Source organism: Oryzias latipes, chromosome 9 (genome assembly GCF_002234675.1).
Source record: "Oryzias latipes chromosome 9, ASM223467v1".
In the NCBI taxonomy this organism is placed as follows: domain Eukaryota; kingdom Metazoa; phylum Chordata; class Actinopteri; order Beloniformes; family Adrianichthyidae; genus Oryzias; species Oryzias latipes.
Window position 1 is genome coordinate 8,158,529 of NC_019867.2, and position 26,567 is coordinate 8,185,095.

The 26,567-nt window shown below is 38.2% G+C and overlaps 1 protein-coding gene across 2 annotated transcripts in view; it reads left to right on the plus strand.

Annotated features, from left to right (window-relative positions):
- efna5 (ephrin A5) overlaps positions 1-25,743 on the plus strand; it is a 91,413-nt gene extending 65,670 nt beyond the window's left edge. Inside the window, exons 2-5 of one of the 2 annotated variants that reach the window (XM_004072303.4) lie at positions 7,420-7,712; positions 19,924-19,989; positions 20,313-20,393; positions 21,639-25,743. In XM_004072303.4, coding sequence (XP_004072351.1) covers positions 7,420-7,712; positions 19,924-19,989; positions 20,313-20,393; positions 21,639-21,763 — 565 coding nt within the window. In that variant the 3' untranslated portion in view covers positions 21,764-25,743. The remainder of the gene's footprint in view (positions 1-7,419; positions 7,713-19,923; positions 19,990-20,312; positions 20,394-21,638) is intronic. The other variant, XM_011478959.3, reaches the window with a different exon arrangement.
- The last annotated feature ends 824 nt before the right edge of the window (positions 25,744-26,567 follow it).

Consider the following 26,567-nt stretch of genomic DNA (forward strand, 5'->3'; position numbering starts at 1 on the left):
GACATAATTTTCAAAGCCAAGCTCTGCAGTTTTAGGAGCCTATTTGTGTCTTAGCTCCTCATTAACAGCCCCACTAATCAAAAGCTTTAGGTCATTGCTGTTACCGACCATCAAATGTGTGGGCCTTATGCCCGTAACACAAGAACTGACCAGCAAAGGAATTTTAGGCAGTCCACAGTTGGTTAAGTGGCATGCCGGAAGAATTGTGAAGGGCAAGTTGCAGTCCAGAAGACTAAAAAATATAAAAGAAAACTAAAATGACTTGCTAAAGTAAAACCTTGTCTAAAGTTGAACTGTTCTATACAACAGAGTATTAGGGTTGCCATAAATAAAAAACGAGAATAAACTTGTAGAATTATGAGGGAAAAAGTCCAAATTTGAAATTAATGAACCTGTTGAAAATTTTTTAATAAAACAGTCAATATTTTACCAAAGAAAAAAATTATAATTTTATGAGTTGAGAATTTCCAAGAATTGATATAATTTAAGGCAAATGTCTGTTAACTTAGAAAAACAACAAAAAAAGAACCAATATGTTTCAGTATGAGAAATGTGGAGCGCATTGTTTGCGGTTATTTTACCATTGGTTTCACAAATAAGGTAAATCTTTCAGTGATTCAGCAATATTTTATTATAAGTATAAGGACATTGAAAAGAATTTGCAGGAAACTGGGCCTCTTCAGATGAAGATTCCTGACCCCCGAGGAGTAGACTTCTGGCAGGGGCGCTGTTAACGCCGTAGGCAGTGTAGTTGCAGAGATCCAAATGCATTATAGGACCTCGATTCCTATGTTCAACTAAAGCCTTATGGCATCACCATAAATAGGTGCATTGATGGATTTAGTTGGCATGTAATGTGGATGGAGACCTACTTAACCAGCTATATTTTTGAAAAAGCATGGCTTTTCCCTTGCAAAATTATGACTTTTTTCTCATACTTTTATGACTTTATTCCCATACATGTATCATTTTCATGGTGGCCCTAATGCTCTATCGTAGTTTTACGCCAATTATTCATGGGGAAAGTCTTGTTTGTTAGACATAGCCCCTAGTGGCAATTTTAAGAAAGGGCATTTGACTTTTGTTACTAACTTTTAAAATGAGTTTTAGTCTGGAAGTTAAAGATTGACCCCTTGGCTTCCAATATTTTTTAAACAACTATTTATCTGCCTTGTCATCAAAAAATGTAATGCACAATTTTGAAGGTGACCTTTTATTTTATTTTGCAACTTTAACAAAATGTTGCTGTCAGTCAATTTCACTGTGTCGTATATGTTGCATTTTTCGAAACTTTTCACAATAATTACAGGTAATATCTGTCTTAGGTGCCCGGGTCCTTGTCTGGCTCCAGTAAAAAAAAAAAAATAATAATAATAAAAAAAAAAACTAGACTGATGAAGTGCAACAGGCTTTGTCCTCTTTCACTCTGCCTCAATCTGTCTGTCAGTGTGCTCTTTCTTTCAAATGTCTCCCTTTTTCATTTTCAGAGCCAAACCGATAATCTGTAATTAGACAACTGTGCAAACTATATTGAGAAGTGTTTGCGAAGTGCTGAAAGGCCCTGAAAGGGTTTTTGCAAGTGTATGCTAGTAGAGGTTCAGTTAGAGTTCATCTCCTCTTGGCTAAACAATGTTTTTTTTTTTTCTGGACTACATTTGTTTACACAAAAACAGAGACGCATCTGCTTAAACATACACACGCGCAGCTAGATACAAGTAACTTATGGAATTAAAAAGAGAAAGTACAGATTTGCCTTTTTATCGTCTGAGGATATTTTTCTGCTTCTGGGTTATTGTGATTTGGAGTTCCCTATCTGCAGAACAAATCATTTTAAATAGTATCAATTAAAATCTCTTAATTGTCTAAATGTCTGTACAAATCGAATTAATTAGGATTAAGCAACGTTGGGTAGTTTGAGAAGCAATGAAAAGCTCAAGTCGACAGAAAAAAGGGAGAAAGAGAAAAAAATCTCGACAGAAAAATGACTAAACAGACTTGCTTCAATGGGTTTATATTTTGTTTTAGATGAGCCTAATCTAACAGCTGTGAGTAGTCATTGCACACCCTTGTACTGACAGTTATGGTCAGCTTCAACCATTTACTTTCACACAAGTTAACCATCTGATTTTTAGAACATTATTCCATTCCATCAGAAGCCAGGAGAAAAACGTGCATGCACTGGTAAATAAACCATGTCAACACAAAAGCTCATTTGCATTTGATATTTGCGTGTGTATCTTTGGTACTGGGCCACAGAAGCACAAATAGACGTTTTCATCAACTCCCTCTGAATTTCACAACTGGTTAGGTGCCTGGGACAGCTCCCTTCCTGCCTCCGAGCTCCTGCTTTTTCATCCAATGCCTTTCAGTCAGGTTATCTATCTCTTCCTGTGTGTTTGCAGCCACCACTGTGTAGCTTGGAGAAGTGGCTGATGGGACTGCGCGAGGCCCAGGCGTGCTCATGCAGTTGTGTGTATGTTTGTCTCTCTTTGAGTGACTGTCTGCCCCAGTGTGTGCACTGCAACGGCACTGGGCTGTGTAATTGAAATGGAAATGAGCCAATCAATGGCTGCAGTGGTTTTCCACCTTGCCCTGCGTTCACTTCGCTGTTCTATCTCCGCCAAACTCCCCATGTTTGTGACTGTTTGAAAGCGTGTGTGCTGAAAATGCCTGGCCCCTCCGTTTTTAACCCAAGGGCCTGAAGAGATGGTGTGAAAATGTAATCAGTTAGTAATAACAATTATCTCCTCGTATCTGACAAACACACAGGCCCTCACACGGTGTCCAGCTGATTTCCCTGGCCCTGTGTTATGACCCACAGCTCATTGGGACAGCTGTGGCATACCAAAAACATGCAATTATCACCATTTGACAATTAGCTTCCCATCCAAGTTTGCTCCTTAATTACCCTGTTTTACAGCTTGAAGGCGTCTGCTGCTGCTCTGGACTTCTGCAAGTTCCTCTAAGAATGAGGGGAAAAAAAGTGCCTTATGACTCAGGGACAGAAATGTGATTTAGAATTAGTCTTTGCTCATGTTTCACATTAGAGGTGAGTAAAAACTCAGCATCAACTCTGTCTGACCAGCTTCCTAAATGACATTCAGCAGCTGTCTTTTAAATTTAAGAAGTCTTTCTCTTTTTTATATGAACTCCAGCTCTTAAAGTTTCTGTAGTTTCAGAAAGAGGAGCAAAGGGAGAAAGCAAATGTTTAAATCAGTCAGGCCAGACGTTCTATTGACTTTACCCAGCACATTATTAAACGAAGTCTGCAGAATGTCTGTTTTAGCCCAAGGGTGGACTAATTTATCTTCTGCCTATGGATTCCAAATTAGGAGATTTGCAATTAGGACAGTTAAAATTTTAGAGGAGAAAGTAGTATAAATATGACTAAACCTGATGAACATTCAAAGATGTTATTTTTTTCAAATATATCTGCTTTTGTTATTGTAAGCAAGTCAGACCTGTGGGGGAAAATAAATCAGACCTCCTTTTAAATGTGTGCTCTTTTACAAAAACAGAAAAATACAAACATCAGAAAGCAGACTATCAGCTGATGACCAACCTTTCTAACTTTTATAATTATTTATTTCACATCATCTGTTATTTTGTTTAGTGAGGTCTCCATAACAACTGATGTGTAAAAAGAAGTGTAACTAAAGGTGTAATCAAATATAAGAGCCACACAGCTTTTTCTTTCTTGTTTGTTGCCCGGTCATGCTTTGCTGAAGCGAAAAAAAATCAATTTTCAGTCATGAGGGGCATCTGACACAGTCAGTCAGATGCTCTCTACTGAACTTCTGAACTTGTAAATCTTAAAGACAATAGCCTAACAAATGTAGATCACATCCCCTCGAAACCCCAACCTAACATTACCAGCGCAACAAAAATGGTGAGCTGTATTGGCGCTATCTAGCTGTACAGTTTAGGCCAGATGCCAGCTTGGACAAAGATAACAAAGATGTGCTTGAATCTTGAGGCCTGCTAATTGTAGATTTTTTATATGACAACTGCAAACTTCTTCAAACAATTTTTTGTCTGCTCCTGATTCACAACAATTTGAATAAAGAAATACTCAGAAATGCAGTTTTAATTTTAATTTCCTCATACATGCCCTTCATCATGAGAAATAGGCTACAGGAACATGTTAAAAACACTAAAAGCACAATTTTCTTTTGAGACCGGGGTTTTTAAATTAACTGTAACTTTCAAATCAAAAAACAGACCACACCAGCTTCAAGGAAGAAGGGTCTTTATAAGGTCAAAAATGAAATAAATACAAAAGGCATAGGTATGCGTTTGTGAACACCATCTGTTTTGTGTACATGTTGACATGTGGACAATTTTTGCAGCTAGCAGGTGTGTTGATAACATTTGAGTGTGTGCGGACAGGCCCCGCCCTTTTTGTACTACATTTGAACTGTACCGTAATGATAAACAACCAGTAAACCTGTCTGCTCTATGCTGCTTCATGGTCTTACCCCCCCTCTCACTATCACCCCCCCTCTCTAACATCTCTCTCTCTTCTTCCCTTCTTTCCTTTTCCGTCCGGTCCAACACCAAAGATTTTCAAACATGGTTGAAATTAATAAAGTTTGGCCTCAATTACAAAAGGGGTTTATTCAGTCATGCCTTTGGTTTGTCTGAAGATTAATAACCCCTCTTGTTAAAGTAAAATATGTCCAACACAAGAGGCCCTCAGCTCTCATCTGCCTGCCTAGCTGTTGGACAGGACAAGTAAAAAAATAAATAAAAAATAAATGAAATAAATTATACATTTGGCTTGTGACTCATTCTAGGGATTTGGTAGTCATAGTAGAGACTGTGTTTTGTTAAAAACAAAAAAAAAAGGTCCACACAAAATAAACACAGAATCCTTGCAGTCTTTTTCATTCTGTGTTTCAATCCCTTTTGTGATCCATCTATGTTTTAGAACCAGGTTCCCTCCATTTCCCTCCTGCCTGTTTCTCACCCCCCCGTCTCTTTCCCACTCTGTGTCATTAGCAGCTCCTGGTTGTCTCACTGCTGCCCCTTTGCCAGCGAGATCCGGAGCGCTCTCTCAACCGATAACAAATCTAATGTGTGTGCTCCTCATCAGCTGTCTGTTAGATGCATCTCCCCTGCTCATATGCATCTGCGCAATACGTTACAAATGCTCGTCTTGTCCCTTTTTATGATCCCAGTCACCCAAACATCTTCAGCCTCATTTGCAGTCTGTGCCACAAGCCACTCTTCCAAGGCGCAGAGAAAAGGGCAGCTGAAACATCACACGCACATGCATGCACACTCTGATTCTCATTCTTCTTCTGTTTCTCTCCATTTCCCTCTCACGCACACACACTGGGGTGAGCAGATGGGAGGATGTGACCATTAAGTCGGTGACATTTTAAAGGAGAAAAAAAAGATGCATAGCTCTTTCTGGACCTTCACACACATGTTTTAAGTGAAATGTTACAGATGAGCACCTCCCTGCCTCAACTGTAAACACCCTTACACTGGTATTTACCCTACACGGGTAAACACTGAAAAACCACATTTCATGGCTGCTCATGCTTACATGCACACAGATACATATAAATATACAGATCAGCATCAAGAGACATATAATCACAAACATGGGGAAAAAGGCATTTTTCTATTTGATGCTGATTCTTGCATAAAATATATTTAATTAAACCGACAAGTGTTAAGTGAAAACACCACAAGATTTTTCTCAAACTGCACTTTGATCTTCGAAAAGCGGTGATCTGGTTTGCATTATGATTCCACTCCACTGAGAAGTGTTTTGAAAAAACGACACAAAGTAAAAGCACTTTAAGTGCACATACTGCAATTTGATTTTAAGAGTTCCCCTTTTTCTCCCTGGGAGTCAGAATTTCAGCGTTGCTCTGAAAGGATAACAGAGCTGCATAGCTGATATGAGAGAACAAAAAAGTGAGATTTAGGACAAATGAGGAAAAATGGGGGGGAGCAAGAAGTTTTATGCATTTGCGAAGGATTCTTTTTTTAACAGTATTGAAAAATGTTTGAGACATTGCTTGAAAATCAATTAAATTAATCTTTTTTCTCTGTTTGTATTGAGCATCTGTTTGAGAATTGTTTTATGAGGTAGTTCTAAATTTGTATAACTTATATCTGTTTTTTAAAAGACTCATAGTTTTTTTCCAATACTTTTAACTCCTTGACATCAATGCAAATATGTATCTAACTTTCCATCTATTTAGAATCTAAAAATTCATAAATGCAGGCCTAATGGGTTTACAAGATGTTGTTGAAAAACGCGAGACCTGCCAAGAGAAAAAGGTTGTAATGGTGCCTCCACATGGCAATACAGAGACTCAAGAGTCCTTAGGATGAAATTGTTTTTTCCCGCCACATTCAACCATTGTTGTGAGAAGCCCCTCTTATAGACAGCACTGGCAGATTTCAATTAAAAGTTTTCTCAAAAGTCTTGTAAGGTTGTGCTCTTTAAAAATTAGCTGCCTCTCACTCATAGAGGCATCAGCTGGAATGAGCCAGTAAGAAGAAATTGTGAGTAAGGGCTTGGCAATTTTGCAGTTAACATCATCGCTCTTGAAGTGTTTGAAGTGTGGCTGCGTAATTGGGGGCATCCCTACCAGGGGAACAGGTGTTTGACATTTTTTTAGATGAGCCTCTTGAGACCTTGAGGTTAAGGTCACACCACCCTTGATATAGCATAGAGCTCCGAAAAACACATCCGACTTCTAATTCTGGGAAAATTTCATAAATGAGACCCCCATTTGGTGTGCAAGAGAGAAGAAACTGTGGTTTTCCGAGTGTGTGTGTGTGTGTGTGTGAGTGAGTGCCAGATGCTAGTGTGTGACAGTGTGTGGCCTTTTGATGAAACTCCTGGTATGTATTGCAACCCTCTGACCCTGTGCGGCCTGCTCTAGATCATTGCTGCTGTAAAGATGCTTCACTGCACAGCCCTCGGAGACAGCCAGGCTCCATATTTTTCTTATCATGACATTTATAGTCCTGCCATCCTGCAATCCTGTATCCCTTTATACATTACAGTCACTTGTGTTTTTCTGGAGAGATCTTTCAGTAAATGTTTCCTTTTACTTGAGAGACCTTAAAACGGTTTTCTTGGTGGAGTGTTTTCTCAGAGTTGGATACTCTATGCTACCATCATTGGAAAGAAATGCGTGTGTCTGTGTGAGTAAATATCTGTTAGCAGGGAAAGGTTTATAGATACACCAGCATTTGCTTACTTGTTGAAGTTAGAGGAATGCCATTGGATGTTTTTTAGATTTCCATGAAATTGTGCAGAGACAGACTTCCAGTTAACAATGATTCGCTAACAATTTATTAAATTATTTCATGAACTGAAAGTCTTTATATGAATTTATTTAGGCAAAAATAGACTGTTAATCATTTCCACTTCTCTTCCTTAACCAGGTTCCACCGTGGAGACTACCACATCGACGTGTGCATAAACGACTACCTAGATGTCTACTGTCCTCATTACGAAGACTCGGTGCCTGAGGAGCGGACAGAGCGCTACGTCCTCTACATGGTCAACTATGATGGTTACAGCACATGCGACCACACCGCCAAGGGCTTTAAGCGCTGGGAGTGCAACAGGCCGCATTCCCCAAACGGACCTCTCAAGTTCTCTGAGAAGTTCCAGCTCTTCACTCCCTTCTCCTTGGGCTTTGAGTTTAGACCGGGCAGAGAATACTACTACATCTGTGAGTACAGGCTTTACTTGAGCCACATAAAGAAAAACTACAGAGTTTAAGGACAATTCAAGCTTTTGCTTTCTGTTTAGCCTTTATTTATACATTTTTCACATTTTGCAAGAAAGAAATTAGAAATTTATAAATTGTGACATTTAGTTTATTAGTCTGACATAATATATATAAAACACGGTAAAATATTTTTTTTTATAGGTAAAAAATGTCAAAATCCCAGGTTGCTATAGTTTTTCTATTGCCACTAAAAAAACAAATTATTTTTCTTTTTGTTCATTTTTTTGCCAATTTGTTTTTTGCTTTTCGTATCCCAAAAAAAAGAAAGAAAGAAAGATCTTACACAAGCTTCTAAACAAAGGAAATGAAAGGAAACGTAAAGACGAAAATTTGTTTTTTTTTGCCCCTCTTACATTTTCTGTACAAACACTTAAATATATATATATATATATTTTTTTCCTACAATATAGCACACATTGTAGCATAAAAAATATAACAAATAACACATTTTTGAGTTTTTTTTTTAAATATATCTTGACATATATACATATTCCGCAATACAGCAAGTATTATGTTTAGAATAACAAATCTGTGATTATTTCACTTTGTGAAACTGGACACATATTATGTTGTTATTATTTTATTTACATTATATGCATTATGTAACACAAACAAGGAATACATCTTCATTTAAGATACATGAAGCCCTTTATTGCAAAAACCTAATTAGTTTATTTTTTAGATCTTTTTCCAGAGCTTTAAAACATTTTATCCTCAACAAAATTAACACACTTAACCAATTTAGTAATTTTGTTAAGATCATTAAAATAAAGGGCAAAAAGTTGTGAACCAATAGCCCTGTGGGACTCCACATTTAGGTTATAAGGTGTGATTGCATCATGATCCTACTGGCTTGCAGGATTAGAGGTGCTGTCTGAAGTGTATTAGAACTGTCCAAACCCACATGGACACTCAGAAAAAAGAGGGACCCATATTATCGATTAACTAGACTCACAAAGTTAGATGGCCCTTTCCTGCCCCATAGTATGTGCTTTACGAGAGACACCATTTTTCAACCATGCTTTCATAGCTGCTCTGCAGTGCTGTTAAGGTGACAAGACAATGATCCTAGCAGATGTTTCCCTCTCTGCTTTCAGCCTAGCTTCACATAGTATTCAAAAAAATCTTTTGCCTAAAAGGGAATTCTTTAGGGGAGTCACATTGAGACATTTCACTTATCCCGCTGCGCAATTCTGAATCTCTCAGAAAAGGATTTATTCTTCAGCCTGTATTTTGTTAGGCCTCTCTTCAGGTCTGGATACACGTCATACTGTCTGACTTTTGGCAGAGGAACTGAACCAAAATGGTTTCATGTGTAGTTGAAGCCTTTGGGAAATGAGGTTTCATCAAAACAACGTTACAAAGTGGAAGTTGTCCCTTCATTTCCTTAGAGTTCTATGAGACTTTGTGAGTCCCACTTATCACAAAGTGCACAAAATCATCTTTATCGCTGTTTAAAACAAAGACTCAAAGATTGTTGGACCCAGATGGCTAATGCTGACTGTCAAACTCTCTTACATGGTTTTAAAAGTGAAGACCACAGCAGAGCTTTGTCTGTTTGTTTGGATCGGCTTTCTTCCTTTTAACCCTTTTATAGAGCCGTTAACCTGACAACTGGACATAGATTGTGTACTTTACACACTTTGATCCACAGTTTTTCACCCCAAATTCCCAATTCCCATATTTAGAGAATTGACTTTAAAGAAAAGCGGACAACTGACCCTTCCTAATGCTTTTTGCTGTTTCCATGGAGAATAGATACTGCCAGATTTTCAACACGAAGGAAGAAGCCCGCATCTTTTTTATCAGCCAATTTTTAGTCTGGGAGTCAAAGGAAATAATATGATATGAAGTAAACTGGGAGTATAGATGTGGGTCAATATGGAGTTAAAATTTTATCTGTTACCTCAACCTCTGTTTGTTTTTTAATGTTTTTATTTTATCTTTTCTGTTGAGAGGTGGTTGTCCTGGCGCCCTGATTATATTACACCATGATAAAAGGGGCTTCTATTGAACACATCCCTTCTGCCACTGAATGCCACATTGGCCTGCCGCTTCATCTGCTATTGAGCGATTCCAGTGTATAGATGCACGGCTACTATAGCGGATATTAAAGTCATCTGCCATGAAGTCATCTGACATGTGATATTCTGTTGCTATTGTCCAGCCGGACTCTCCATAAGAGGCCCGGCGGATGGCTGGTGATAGATGGCACAATCACTTAACGGATCAGAATGTAAAGCTGAAACGAGATTGAGAGGAAGATTCACTGCACCTTTCATTTCATCTGCTTTTCTTTCCTTTCTACCACCACTTTCATCAGATGGTAGACAACTGGAGGCCAACACAGGATTGCAGCAATATTTTAATATCTCATAAATGCATTCAAAAAACTTATTGTTCATCAACACAGACATTTTTCCTGAAGCAAAAAAGAAGTAAACATCTAACATCACAAACTTTTACTGGGAAAGAGTTCAGTTCCACATTCACTTTTACCAATCATTTCCACAGTAACTGCACTTTACTGCCCACTAATGTGCCAAACTGTTAAACCACTAAGAGCCACTAGGAAGTCAACCGATGCAGGTTATTTAAAAAGTAAAAAGGGAGAAAATCACTTTTGCTTTGATTTGACAGCTTTTTAGCACAATTATATTGAATGTTTGATTTTCTTCAAACCATTGAGGTACTATTGGCCGTAAAAGGCATTGCATTACAGGAAAATATGCTGACAACGAGATTTTGCCTTCATGAACAATATATCAAATCTGCACAAAACACTTGTATTATTTATTTATTTTTTTTAACTTCTAGTCACTTTATCTCATCTTAAAATTCAGTTTAATTAGACTTTTCCGAAAAAGGTTGTGTTCAGTATTTACAGCAATTTGTCAAAGCCTACTGACTCCTCTTTTATCTGATGATCTCAAGGCATGGCTTTGCTCCTCATAATAATAATACTTTCAAGATTCCATTATAGTATTTTTGTGATGCTCACTCAAGTGATTAACAATCTTGTCAACATTTAACTTTCTGGCTTTTAGGAGCACACTCTTCTAGCTATGACTTGATGACGTTCATTATAATTATTGTTGCTAATGACGATAAGAGCTCAACCAAATAGCATGCAGGCATAAATACATAATTAAACTTAAGTTTGAGAGCTAAATTTCACATTTTCTTCAGCATAACTACTTGAATGAACAAGCAGGCATTTTCTTTTCTTTTGTTTTGGAATCATTAAACTATAATCTTAAAATCTCTGACAGTGAATGGAGATGTTAAAGTACAATGGGACAAATGTATAATCAAGAATCTCAAAACACGATGCGTCTAAATGACAGCTGCTTTCAGCAGTACTTCTATCTTTTTGTAATATGAGACGTAAACGTATCCATATATTAAAAAAAAGACTCCATCAGACCACTGGAGCTCAGCCCACTGAGGATTTAAAAAAACAGATTTTAAATAATTAGTATTTTAGTGTACTAAACAGCTATAATTGTCAAATTCTTATCATAAAAATATACCTAGAAAAGTTAAAACCTTGTTTGCAAATCATTTAACCATAGCGCTAATCAAGTGTAAACAGAATAGAAAAGCCTTTATTTAATGACATGCTGCATCATGAAAATGAATCTTTTCCTCATCTTTGTTAACTTTCTGCTGCTAAATGACTGAAGGGACCAGGCGTAGAAATGGTTTGCCCTCTCTGACATGATGGATTCGCTTTCTTGTTTGTAGATGAAAATTAAGATGTCAAATCATATTCCTGCAGAGAAAATTCCTGTTAATGGTGTTTTCGCCCTCTGAGTTTGATGCGGGTCGAGGGTTGATTTGTTGCATCTCTGATAGAATTAGAGGGGAGACGGGATACTGCTGTCATCTGCTTCAACAACAGAAACAGCTTAATCTACGCTCGCAGGACGAAGGGAATTCACACAAATGGAGGTCATAATTCTTCATTTTTCTTTGCATCAGCCTCTCGTCTCTGTCAGAAGCCGCTAATTGAAGACAATAGGAAAACTGGAATTTGGCAGGAGCCTACACTTCATGTAGACAATATTCGGTTACGTTCTCCCCACAGATCAGCCCCAAACCAGCTGAATAGAAAACACGGTCATGGGGGATCAACAGAGGAATACATGAAGGAGCTAAAGTTTAACAGATTTAAGGAGGAGTTTAATCAGATTCTGATCCCGTATGCAGGCAGTTCAACAAAATGCAGCATTAGCAGATACTGACTTACAGCTCAGAGATCTGCCTCTGGGAGACATGAAGGATAAGCGAGGATGCTGGGACAATGCGGGTCAGAGTTCACAGAGCATTCTTGGTTAAAATGAAACCCTTCTGATTTTTGCTGATGCAAGCAGGATTTTCTAATATGGACACAATCCGGAAGATTGTATTTGAGTGATATTAATCTGAAAAGGGCAGAAATCCAATATCAGTGGTAGTTCGCTGCAAGAAATGAAAGAGAAGACTTATGGCATTTTTCAGGATGTGAGATTCGAGAAAAGAGAAGAATTACATGCTGTGATCTTGCAGCTTAAAAACAGGCTTTCTTGTAGTCTGACTTGCCTACCCACATGAACTGGATCTTCTTCTCAAACAATCAATAACACTGATGTGTCCCTAGGAGTCCTACGGAAAGTCTGCGGCTGATATCAAGTGAGCAGTTACTAAATGCCCATCACAACCCAGAGGGTGGTGATGAATCTGCCTCAGATTACTAAATGAAAAACAGTCAGTGAGGTTTCGGTTGCTCCACAGATGCCTGTAGGCCAAACATAACACTTTGCACAAGTCTTGACTTGTACATGTCAGGCAAATCCACAGTAACCCAATCTTCTCCATAAACTCGCATTCAGCTTTAATGGACCAGCGCACGCCCAAAACTCAAAGATTTTCTTCAAAACATTTTCAATGGCTGTCCTGGGCTTGAGCATAAATCCTGTGTTGCAAAATGCTCCTTTAAGCTGCTATCTGGGGAGGAAATATAACAGAGGAGGGAGGAGGCACAGGATGATTGCATTAATGGAAAAATGAAATAGTCAGATGATGTTGCATGGACTCTGTATTTTGTGGGGCCTTGTGATGGTGCCTAATAATGATAAAGAATTTGGACCGGTCCATTTGTGATATGTGCATGGAGCCGCATGTGGACACCGTCATAACCTTTCATCCAGTCACATGAAAAATCCACACTATCAGCAGCGTTCAGAAATGATCAGAGTTGATCAATGTGACAGGAAGCTACATGCAAACAATTAACTAGACACACGCATGCACTGTATACATTTATAAAAAGACAAAGGCATACAGATGCACACTGTCTGCAAGGCATTATTGTAACCCTTATAGAGGCTCTGCCCTTCTCCTGTCTCCCATGCCCACTTCATCATTGCTTCTCTCCCCTCTTCATCCCTTCCTTCTTATGGGATTTTTGTCCACTTTTCCCAAGCACAGATCCTTTATAAAGCAAAAGATAAGGTGAGGTTGGGTTGCTTTTCTTTAAAGCCCAAAGTTCCAGTTCGAAACTCAAGATTTTTTTAAGTAATCAGTTAAAGGTTTTTCTTTTTTTTTTCTGAATTGAACTGTGAGCAAAACAAGTAGATCTGCATCCCTGGAAGGAAATTACCATGCACTCCACTGAAGCTCTCAAAAGTGTGAGCCATATTGGTTTCCTGAAGTGGAGAAAGCAGCAGGTGGACCAGCTGTCACTCACAGCACGACAACTGAAAGGACTTTCTACACGAAACGCTGAATTTTTGAGTGAAAAACTCAGAAAAAGGTTTTCAAGGGCAAGAGGACATTTTATAGTCTTGTTAAATATGTAGCTCATCATAAGATATGTGTCATGTATCAATAATTTTGTGTTAAACATAAACAAACAAAAGAAGTCACTTATTTTTTAGAAAATAAATAGAAAAGGTTAACTAACACACTAATTGGAGATGGGTTACTAAAATGCCAAATTATAGCAGCTATGTCGAAATTTCTGGCAAAAGGAAACTGAAGGGGAGAAAAGCCTCTAATCAAGTTACCTAAGTTCAACTGCCAATAGTATTAGTCAACAGTTTAGCTGCCAAAAAAAACACAGATGCCCAGAAAATACAGGAGATCAGAGGAGGAGCTGAGAGATTTTATAAGGTTCCTCTCTCCTTGTAGTGAATCATAGATCATATTCTGTTGTCTTTGGGAGCTGATCATTAGCTGATAATTCGTATTCATCGTTGACAGTTGAGCCTCTGGCATGGAGGCAAAAGTTTGACGTCAATAAACTTGATAAACTTAAGTTCCATTCAGGCCATCTCACCTTTCTCTTGTCGTCACTGTAATCATATTCTGACATGGAGGTGCAGAGAGAGAGAGAGAGAGAGATAGAGAGAGAGGTCAACTCATTTATCTGTTTAGCTTTTTTATTGTTTCTTTAAACATTTAACCTTTTCTTACAGTATCACATGTAAAATAGATTTTATTTTTGTGTTGCTGTACAGTTTTTCCAGCAACAAGTTATTGCAGTTTGTAACTTTTTAGAAAAAATTTTCAGGAAGAAATAGAGATAAAACTGGAGTTAAAAATGTATAAAACAGATTGGACAGATTTTACTGTTAAAATAGAATCTTCTGATACATGATACATTAGGTGTATATTGGTATAAACCCCTTTTGTATTTGAGGCTAAACTATATTCATATAAATTATGTTTGTATAGATTTCTGACTTTTTAAAAATGAAATGTTAACCTTTGTTCAGTTTAAATCTCTTTTTATGTGAGAACAGTTTTTCATAAACAAACCAACTTTATTGAAGAATTGAGATTTTAAAAGAAATGGAAACAACGTGAAATGGCAGTGATATTCAGTCTCTAAAAAAGAGAAGTATTTTTTTACATTGTTACCAAAGACTTAAAGTGCAGTGGCTGCCTTCGAACATACAAAAAAGGAGAGAATGTGTGATGCAGGATTATAGACAGTTTAATGATCAGAGACTTGATGAACTGAGGACTTTGACTTTGAATTTCTTTCTTTTTGATCTCCAAGAAGACAGATTGGTTTGAGTACCATTATGTGGTCTTTGAGAAAAATAACGACTCTTGATCTACTTTGACTTAATAGTGCGGGAAAATAATTGTAACCCTGAACTACTGCACTCACAATAATGTGGGGAAATTAGAGCAATCATCTCATAATTAGGCATTATCAATTTCAACTGCCTTCTCTCTCACATCCTAGTGGTTTGTCTCATTTTTCTTTATTACTTGTGACCTTATCGTTTTTTTCTACAAGTGGCATGAAGAAAAGATTTGTTCACTTTTATCACAGATTGAAGGATGCAAGACAAAAGTAAAGCGCAGCTCTTAGCTTTGAGGATCTCCTTCTTTAATTCAATTTTTGAGTTCCTCCTGTTGTAGGTTAGATTGCCCACATCAGTATTTATTTACTCATACATTGTGTGTTAGCTGTTGTCGGCATGGAAACGATTATCATGGAGCAGAAGAAGGCTTAAAGTTTTTGGAAAGGAAGCTGTGTGTGGGATTATTTTCTTTAGGTGGCCTCTCTCTTGGAAACCATGCATGTTTACTCAGACTCCTGGACCTAAACTCTAACAAGGTTTTTTACTATCTAATCCACGTGACTAATCCTGGTGAATGAAAGATGAGGCCAGCGGGCTGTTATTCAGTGAGTTTGCTCAACTGGCCAACAAGAAAGATAAAGTGATGGGCAAAAAATTTCCTGGTATTCATGTATGCCATCCTCTAGATACGAAGGGTTTGGATTTTGTCTAGTCAGAGCAAGAGGTTTTTCTATTTAGGCAAATCTAAGTGTGCTAATGATGCATCAGAAATCAGCACACTCCTGATAAAATGCATTTAGCCCAGCCTAAACTCTGCCTTTGCCTTCATGTCACCATGTTTTATGTCCCTGAGTTTGCTTTGAGAATCTTGACCTGAAAGACAAAGGAAATGTGGTTTCCACTCAACATGATATGCAATAAAGCTGGACTTGGGCGGTGATTGAAACAATAGTCTATCTGAGCTCCACTGATCCCACCTGTTTGTTCTCAGGTAATTGCACTCTGCTTCGTTCCATTTGCCTTAATGCTGATTCAAATGCAGGCTACTGAAGGAACTACAGAGAAGTCCGAACTCCCTGTCATCCATGCTTAAAGACCCACTCTGATGAAAATGAGGTTTTAGCTGTTTTTTAAATGTTCTTGTAGCATTTTTTTTAGTTTTTAGCATTTCTTTATGCAAGTGGTTGTGAATCAGGAGTAGACAAAAAAATGCTGTTTGAAAAAAAGATTGTATTTTTGACAGAAAATACATTGGGCTCCCTGCACCGCTCCATTCTGATGCAGGGTGGGCTTGATTCACACCAACAGTCCCGCCCCCAACTTAATGGTGAATTTCTGATATACTGCTGCTGCTCTGCAGAAATGACTGTATGTCATAAAAACAGTATTTTGAATTAAAAACAGCATAATCATAATTAGAAGACCACTTATAAAATAGATCCATAATCTGATCGCAGTGGGTCTTTAAGGTTGAGTTTAAACTTCACACTATCAAGAGTGCACCCATTAATGATTGTTATGTATATGCAATCAGTCTCTTTTGAAACCATTTGCCTAGAACTTTTCACATCAGGGAAAACTTGTAATTTGGTCATGTAATACTCTGCATCCTGATTTTTAACATTCTGTGGTTCCAAACTGCTTATGAAAGCATTAAAACACTAGAACCTTGCAATTCATTGCAGCTTAATGCTACTTTGTCCACTCATGTCCTTGATCTTCTCTTGTGTAGGAGGCAGGGAGAGTGTCATGCTCTGATTCGAAAACATCACTAGAGCTTCACAAACCAGCAACATACTTGGGACTCCCACATGCTCTTTAGCCATTGTCATCAGGGCCATACTTCTCTCATGATCAGCTGCTTTGCTAAGTGGCTGATGTCGATGGCTCTGACTCAACTCAGCCCACAATGATGAAGAAGATAAAAAATGCGGAGATGGTGCGTCTGCGTTTGGCATTAGATGTGCACATATTGAAAATGGGAGGGTAAAGAGATGGAGCAATAGGGAGAGTGACACAAATTGTGTGGGCACTGGTGTGTATGTGTGACTGAGTGGGTGAGCGACGGTGGCCAAGGTTCATTAGCGTGTCATCAGCTGCCTCCACAGCAAAATAATAAGGTCCTCTTTCTCTTTGTTCCCTCCGCTCCCCTCCAACCCCCACCGGCATCTGCTGAACATGAACCGAGCTGTGACAAATAGCATCTGATCTTAAATGACCTCTCTTGTGCGGTGATGCATTGTGGAGATAACAGCTGATGAAGTGACAAAATTAAAATGATAACACTGAGGTTATACATCAAAAATGGACCGGGAGAGCTTGATGAGCTGTACTGAAAGCAGACGAGAATGCAATATGTATTTGACAAGAGGTGGATAATGGAGATGGCAAAGTGCACGATGGTGTTGCTGCCAATGAGAAATGAAGCTGCAGTTCTTTCTGAGGTTGTTAGTTTCTGTTGTTTCATTGAAGACTTCTCTTAATAGCTTTACATTTTCCTGCAGTCTCATCTTTAAAAGAAATAAAAGACATTGCTGTGATCTCTCCACAGACATTTTTGAGAATAGTTTCTTAATTGAACTGGAGAGAGCTTAATTATTTAAAATTATGTTAAGCAAGTACTCACACATGTATTGGAAGCATGGGGAGTAATTGATTCTTTTCATTATTTATTTTAAACACAATAACAGTTTATACTTGATCATAAATGTTCATACAATGTGATTATATTGATATATAGCATTTTTATGCACACATACAACATGCACAACATCCTTATTGTTATGTATGCACAAAAATGACTATGATCTAATTATGAGCATCATTAACTTTCATATGAAAAAATCTATCAGGAGAAAGATATTTTTTTCTTTTTTGAAATCTTTCCCTTCAGATCTTGACTATCTATTCCAATGAAAATGTTGTTTTTAACATCTTCTTATAGCTTGTTGTAGAACAGACTGTATATAAAGAAAATGAAGATTAAAATAGCATTTCTGAGTATTTCTTTATTCATATTATTGTGAATTAGGAAAAAACGAATAAATGTGCCACAAACGGGCCTCGAACTCCCTGCTTCACTCCATTTTGATGAATCCACTTGTAGATGACTAGATCCATGTACGTCTTTGTTTTCTTCATCTGAGCTGGCATCTGCCTCAAACCGGTACCGCTTGATTGCTCCATTATTGCTCGTGAGGGGCTGTAAGCTAGCAGTAGAGAGTGTAAACAAAGGGATGATAGGATATCAACATAGGCTTACTTCTGCATCCACGGTCCGGCCCACAACTCAGAGGTGAATTTTTGAAGAATGTCTGCTGCTCTGAACAAACTTTGAACTAGAAACAACTCAGTTTTTTTTTTTCATTTTGCCTAAAAATGGAATAATCTAATTAAAATATCAATGGTAATGCTTTGCAAACAAATCAAAAGATGACTGGAGTGGTATTTTAAAGAATGCAATCACTTACTACTTGCATCCTGTACTTGTTGCACATTTAGCAAATCTTGTAAGCTGAGAAAGAAGTATAAGCTTAGAGTATTATTGAAATTTCAAAACAGTTTTGATAAAACTAGTTCTGTTACGTTAGCTGGGTTTTCATACATATTCAGGCAAAAACCCTTCTTTCTTCACACTGAGTTGTAGTTTTTGGGGGAAAAAAACACAAGATGTGACTGTACCTCTCACATTGCTCAAATTTGACTCAGTCATAATGATTCTTGTTAATACATTTTATGAACAAGGCGCTTTTGGACATTTTTATGTTGTTGTTAAAAGGTGTTCTGTTCGATGCTGCTGCATGTTTTCAACAGTTTACAGACAAAACAAAACAATATATTATTTAGTCCTATATGTGCTATCTGTGCCAAGAATCTGTTCATAACAGCACATTTGCATATTTCTGCCTTCACAGATAGTTTAAAAAAAAAAAGCAGATCTCATGCATTTAGTCTGGGTGTACAGTACAGCACAGAGTTGTTTGTGCGTGTCAAAGGAAGCTAATTTAGCTTAAAAATGAACATTGCCACAATGACAAATGAGAAAACAGGATTTTACAACTGAGGGGAATAAAGAAAGGCAGGACGTTGGGTAGAAGCCAGCAACAGAAGACTAGAGAGATCCCTAAAAAGCAGCATTTGGATGTTCCTGGCCCCATTACATCTGATTAAACCACAAAAAAAGAATGTTATCCAGTGGGATGGAGAGTCTTGGTGAACCTGACTTGGATACCAGAAGAAAAGTGGCCTAAATTTACCTCAATTTGATAAAGTCCTGACATAAGACTGCAACATATATTTTTAAACTATCAAACATTTTTCTGCAGCAATCACCCACCATGATCCAACTGCCATGTGCTTGACCCCTATACTTGTCTGCAGGAGGCAGCACCTGATGCCTCACCACAACACTATTAGTGGTCAACCACCCATGCACACACAGACACACACACACAAGCATATTGGTGTCTTACACACCTACTCCCCTTGAGATATTTTTAGTAGATGTGATACAACCTTTATGGTAACTAACGCTTTGAGATTCACACCCCACGGACCAGACAGGAAAGGATCCAGTTCCCGACAGCAACCGCAAACTGTCTGCACACGGAGTGCACATATCCAACATGGCTGAACGTTGTGCAACATAGAGTGTTGAGGCCTTATAGAAGAAGATCAAAAGTGTCTAAACAGTTTTTTTTTTTTTACATTTTTGTCTGAATGTTAATATTGCACACATTTGATCTGCCTTGAGCTGTGCCTAGTTGTAGTATCTGAACTTGTAGAAGGAGAGCTCAGATTATGAGTCTGTGTTTCCTGGAGACTCTTTCCTCACACATCTGCAAATGCTTTTAAGTCAAGATTTCACCAGGACCATGACTAACTCAACATAACCTTTTTATGAGCCTGCGCTAAGTATCCCAATGTAGTTTCCTTTCCTTTATTTTCTCTTTTTTCCATAAAAAAATAACAATTGCTGTAGATTTTTGTTGTAGTTTAAAAGTTATCCTGTACTACATTCTAGGTTTGATCCACACCAACCTCGCTCGTGTTTTATTCCTGTTTTTCAGCCTCCACCATTGCTCAGAATGGGAGAAAAACATGCCTGAAGCTGAAAGTTTTCGTCCGACCATCAAGTAAGTGTTTACAACTTTGAAGCAGAACTTAGTGGAGCAGGACTGAAAATTAAAGCAATCAAAGATGAGCAACCCTGAACAACACTTCTCTTACGGGGCAACATCCTTCTTTCATTTGTCACAGTCATTATCTGCTTGCTAAGAAAAGGGTGTGATGAAAACACAAAAGTGTTTTAAATAAAATCATCTGAATGTTGCCATGAGCTTTGTTGCTTGGAGTGTTTAGTTTGAGGGCTGCAGGGTGGGAGGGGCTTGATAGAAATGTAACTCATCTATTTGGCACACATGTAATGACTTCTGATTCTCCCTATTTTCTGTTATAGACAACTGTGTGAAAACTATAGGCGTACATGACCGTGTTTTTGATGTAAACGACAAAGTAGACAATACATTAGAGCCACGAGGTTAGTATGGCTTCCTGCTTCTTTGTTCTTTTTCAGTATGACTTTCATACATGTGTCTCTTGTTCTGTACCGCATGCCTGGAGCTGTTCTACCATCTCACTGCATGATCCTTTCTCTGACAGATTTTTTGCCTAATTGCTGGAGTGCTGTTATGTCACTGTTTATGTTGCTATATTAAAAAAAAACTGTTTTGGAGGGCTGTGCATTCTCTGTTGCTACATATTTGTATGTAAACACTAACATCATAAAACACCATTTGGAGCACAGCGAGAAAGATTTTCTCTGTTTCAAATGCATAACCGTTTGATGACTGTGGCTGTGAACCAGGCCCAGTCAGTGGAGAATATCACTGCATCAGCCACATGCTGCTGCTTCTTTCTCAGCAGTCGGTCTACTCGACATAAAGACTGTTCCACTGTTGAAATATGCAAAAAAAAAAAAAAAGTCTGCAGAGGGGGAAATCCTCTTTTCAAGGCAACATACTTTGTTAAACTTTGCCCAATTTTCTTCCTTTTTTTTCTTCTTCTGCTGATTCATTTCATTGTTTTCATAGTTCACAGATGATGCAATTTCCAAGAATTGTTGCAACAACCTGAACACTCGTTTTATTTTAAGATAAAGTTTCAGGAGTTGCATCTAACTGGATATGCAATTCCAGATTCTAAGTCTTTATCATTTATCCATCCAACCGGTTTCTTACATGCCTGCCTGCATCCCTAAAGGGTGATTCTAACAAAAATAGCAAGCTTTTATGACTTCCTTTTGCTTTATATTCTCTCATAAGTAGAGCTTTCATCCTTGGCCGCTGTTGCACTATCCTTGCCACAAATACAAATGCATGCATTTGTATAGTTATGTAACTACCTGATTCTTTGTTCTGTCTTTCTGTCATTTGCTGAGCATGTTTCAGCTACTTCCAATGGTACGGCTGGTACAGCTGCACACAGACTCCAATGCCTCTGTTAGACAGAAACAGGGCTGCAGCTTACCTGGGAGAAAAATCCAAAATGTTTCTAAGAATCAAGAGCAAAATATAGCAGCTGAAGTTCAAATGGCAACTCAGACATCATGACATGGCATTTTCTGTATGTTAGCTCTGCTTTGCTTGGTCCAAATAGAGCTTTTGCTTCACATACCTTCAATAACTGTGTCAATATTGCATTTAACATTTTATTTATTTTCACAAGAAAACAGCTTTTACCGTAAATTCATGTTTTTTCCCCTTGTTCTTTTCCTACATTCTAGATGACACCAGCCATGAAACGGCTGCACCCTCCCGAAGTGAAACAAATGCTGTGTCGCACCTGCATAAAACAAGCCCACTTCTAGCTTCATTGCTGGTCAGCTTAGCAGCACTCTTCACTTTATAGCACTCCCCTCTGTGCTGGAGGTCATTTACACCTAGAGTGGCCTGAATCTGCCCTAGGCTGCAGGGTTGGGAGGGGATTTGGGAAGATCGGGTTTGTTTGGTCGGGCACAAGAGCAGGCTTCTCAAGGAACCCTCTATTTTTTTCAGAAGAATATTTAAGTGGTCTTTCTCCGTCTGCGAGTGAAAAATAGTTGATGTTGAAAGTGGGAGAGACAGTTTCCCCTCTAGAACCTTCAACTAAGATGCCAAATCTTCTCTTTTTGACACTTAGTGATTCTTTATTTCCCGAGAATTTTGACATTGCCTCACATGACGTTTATCTCATCGTAGCAGATGTTTACACAGACATTGACACACACTGCATAGCAGATACGGACAGCATTACACACACAATAGCAGTAGAGGTTTGACTAAGTCTCACACAGTGGTAGTGTTATGTACTGAAAATGATAGATAATAGAAATGACTGTACATACAAAAAGATAATGGAAAGTCCCGAGACCTCCCAACACCTTCAAAGGAAAGTGTGTTAATCCATTTGTGAAGGAGTTGTAAGAAGTAGAATCTAGTTTAGTGGAAATAATCCAGTGATAATGAAGGCATGGAAAAGAAGAGGCACGGTTTTTAACTGGGTGGACTTAATGACTTTAGTGATCTTTTTTGATTTTCTTGGTTTTAAAGATTCCTTTGTGCAAAACATGTTGATTTGCCAAATAAAACACCACTGAGAGAATTTGCTCCACTCGTATCAACAAAAAAACAAAGCTGAGACTGTACTTCACACAAACTTTGCCAACTGCAGCTATGAACAAGAAAGAATATCTTTTGAAAATTGATCACAGAGTTTCACAGCAGAAGTAAAATTTACTCATGTGATGCGTACTAAGCTGAGCAGCAATTTCTTGTCTCTGTTCCAGATGAGCATCAGTCAATATTCCCAATTCTGCAAACATTTGCATCTTTTTTCCATCTCTATTGACTCTTAAATCAATGGCTAAAAAATGAGACACGGCTTTAAAAAAAAATGACTTCTTACTTTTTTCCAAGCCACAGCAGTGTTTGGCAGTAGTTTCATCAGACTTTATTTTTTAATGAACTGTGATATGAAATTCTATTAAATTATTTACATCTTTCTTCTGTAATATGGCTTTAGCCTATGAGGGCAGTGTTACATTTCTCTTCCTTTCAGTCAGTACAGCAGTTAGTACAGCATTTACTGAATTTATCTACAGCTCCAATTAGTTGAGATCACATTGTGTAAACAGACGGGCACCCATTAAAATGCACGCCTGTGTTTGCTCCAGCTACACTAACGCTTAAATTCAAAAGACAGCCTTGTTCAGTGGTGATGTTCAGTTTCCTGCAGCTCCCACAAACATGGTTCATTTGCATAATAGGAACGTTTTTTTTCATAGGAGTTTTGTTTTTGACTATAAAAAGTATAAATGGAAAGAAAATATAGATCCAATGAAGCTGACTTTCTCCCTGAGCTGTAATGTGAGAGTTTGGGGAACCGATTGGTGAACAGAAAGTGGAAAAATAGGGCAGGGAAATGAGTGCAGGCACAATTGCATGGCCACTTTCTGCTCCTAGTGTTGCAGGTATAAGTGACTCTTTAATGAGGTTCAAAATGACAGGCATGTAGACCCCATGTTGTGGCAAGGGGAGTAATTTCTGGCATTAAAAATAGATGGTGGAAGGCTTGGGGGGTCTCGGGAGGTGCAGGGGTAGATTTCCACAGTAGGGGGTTTTAACACACCCGTGACCTTGCATTTTGGGGGAGTTGGTGAGTGAAGGAGACAGAAAGAGGGACATACACACACTGTTAAAACGGCAAGACAAGACGCTGAAGCTAGTTTGATTAGTGCCTAACAAAACAAATCAAGACAACAGCAGAAAATCAATGATTCTGGAGATACATTAATTCAACTACATCCCATTTTGTACCACTTAGTCTCAACGACGTGCACTGTTATGTATTTACTTCTAAACTTGGGGCTGCTTTTTTGTGTTTCTCTGTCTAAAAGACAACCTCTGCCTTTGGTCATTATTTTGCTTTTGTTTTATGTCAACCAAGTTAACAATCCTATAGCAGCAGAACACCTGTGGGGCAATAGATTGATCGGGTACTAATTTTCAGGACAATCCCACATGGATTTTATTATCATAACTCTAGCCTCAACAGAAACTGGCTTAAATTTGTATCGTATAACTATAAACACTTTTTGGTTTTGTATTGCTACCATACCATGATTTAATAGTCACCCACCCTAACCTGGGACATGAGGATCAATTTCTATACTGGATACCGTGTATCCTGAGGTAGTCAACCAATAAACAAGTAGTGTTAGGTTAGTCTCCGTTTTGTACCTTTCTGAAGGACAAAGAAAAAAAAGTTACATCCTTGGTAAAACTGTATAATTATTATTATTGCTATGATGATAATGATTATGAATATCATTATTAGAAAACCTCTTGATGTAAATAGTGTTTGATATTAAAGTATTAATTTGGTTCTTATGTCTTTTCTAAAAGATGAATCCCATATTATCTCTGGGTTTTGCTGAGTGTGTACTGTTCTTAAAAAACACATTGTGTGCTACGATCCTCAATGCCTAAAGAGACTTTGAATGATTTCAAAGTGGAAACCAGTTGGAGCTGTACACATCCGTGTACCACAGGCTGGACTTTAGCCGACAAGAGGCTCATCTTTTACATGTTTCAAACCAGTCACCAACCATCACCACCTCGTCATGATGGGATCCCGATTTGAAAAGAAACTCATGGGACTTGATGGATGCTCTGTTTGTACTTTTTTGCCTTCAGGATTTTTTGAAAGCATGTTGATCAGCTCAAAGACACAATATGAGTGAACGGTTGGCTTTATTGACTGGAGGGATCTCACCAGTTTCATTTTGTGGCATGCGCATGAACTTGACAGTAAAAAGAAAAAAAAATCTAAGAAAAAGTAAAAAAAAATCAAGTTTTTTATTAAAAATTTTGTTTTGCTGTTTTTTTCCCCAGATGTAATAGAGTTTCTGATCACTTTCATGTTGTGTTTTTGCATTGCCATTGGAGTGATGTCAGACTGTTTAGTTACATAGGTCAATTGTACATAACACAAGCCATTGATGTGCAGTCAAATTGGGGCTCAGTCATTTTAAAAATTTTAAAAGCAACTTTTGACTTTTCTTTTTCTTAGAATGACTGTGTCCTTCCCCATCCATGGCATTCATCCCATGTCTCCTTCAGCCTTTTTCACTCTCTTTTCTCCCATAAGAAGGAGTTTGAGAGTAGATACATCAGTGTGGACATTTCTGAGCATAAAAAAAACAAAATGTGTGAGACCTATAAGGTTTAGTGTGTGTCTCATTTGCTGTAGCTGCAGTGAATGGGAAGCTGCAACCCTCTTTGGCAGCAAAGAGTGTTTCCCATGCCTTAGCCCTTCAGCCTCTGCCCTGGAAGCCCCGTCTGTGTTCAAGAAGCTTTCTACCATTGTGCTTTTACACAGAACAGCTGCTGGCGTCGAACAGACAACAACAGGGCCCTTAACTTTCTCTCCTTTTTTTAACAACCCTACATCACTTGTCACCAAAGTAGACGTCGGACCTGGGCACGGTTTAAGGATTAGTACATCCTCTCGAGCTAATCCTAAACTGAATTGTTAGCGGGGTGAAGCATGTCATCGATCCAAGTTCTGTGGGCAAAGCCTCTCGTCTCTCTTTTTTGCTGATGAACCACTTAAATTTATGTCCTTCCTCATTTTTCTTGTGCTTGTGTAACCCCTATCACACCAAATGTCTCTCCTCCTTCACCTTTGAACCCCATTTCTACTTTGCCACCAGTGGGAAATGTTTCCAACCTCTTTTACAGTATATACCTGACAAGAAAACTTGACAAAAAAAAAAAACGTCTGTATTTGTATATACATGTGTCTGAGCAACTATGAGTACAACAATAAAACAAATACATTGCTTCGACGATTGTATCCCTGTTTTGTACATTTTTTAGGTTCTATGTAAAGTTTAAAGGAATAAATCATCTCTTTTTGGGGTGCTTTCATCAAAGTTGTGAGCTATCGACATCATCGCACTCTTCTGCTTCAAGTTTGTCATCATGATATAGGTAAGCCGTCTTCCCTGAGAAATCGCACCTTATAAAGACTGAAGGGAACTCTATCCATCAGTTCCAGAAAAAGACCATAAACCTCCTTTCACTTCAGTCAGGCACTAATGAGGACACCTAATAACCTTCTGCTGGACCCCATCAGCACCATTAGCTTCTCTTTCCATTTAACTCTAGTAATTAGACTGAGAATCAGTAAGCCCTGAGGACCAAAGGAGGTGAAGTGGAGTGGGTGATAGTGGAGATGGGGAGGCTGATAAGTCAATTACATTCCATAAATGTTATCAAGATCACTGAAATCTGACTTAACAGAGTATTACCCTCCCTGAACAGTCGATAACCGCAATCGGCTCTATTAAAAGGACCTGGGCATAAAATAGGAAGTGGGTACATGTTGTGTGCCTTAGAAAAGGCCACACTCGACATAAAATAGAGGCTGAAGATTATGAATCTAAGCCTTTGAGTTTCAAAGCTGAGCTATGGAAAAGAAACCATACACCTTCATATTGGCCTTTTCATCTTATTTTAGAAAAATCTGTGTTGCGAGGTTAGATATTTTGTTAATTGGTTTGTTTTGGGGGTTTGTGTCTATGTAGTGATGATTGAGAATTTAACTACTTCAAAACTCAAAATACAAGTAAAAAAAAGAACAGAGGGTTTTTCTCACTAAAATATGTGAG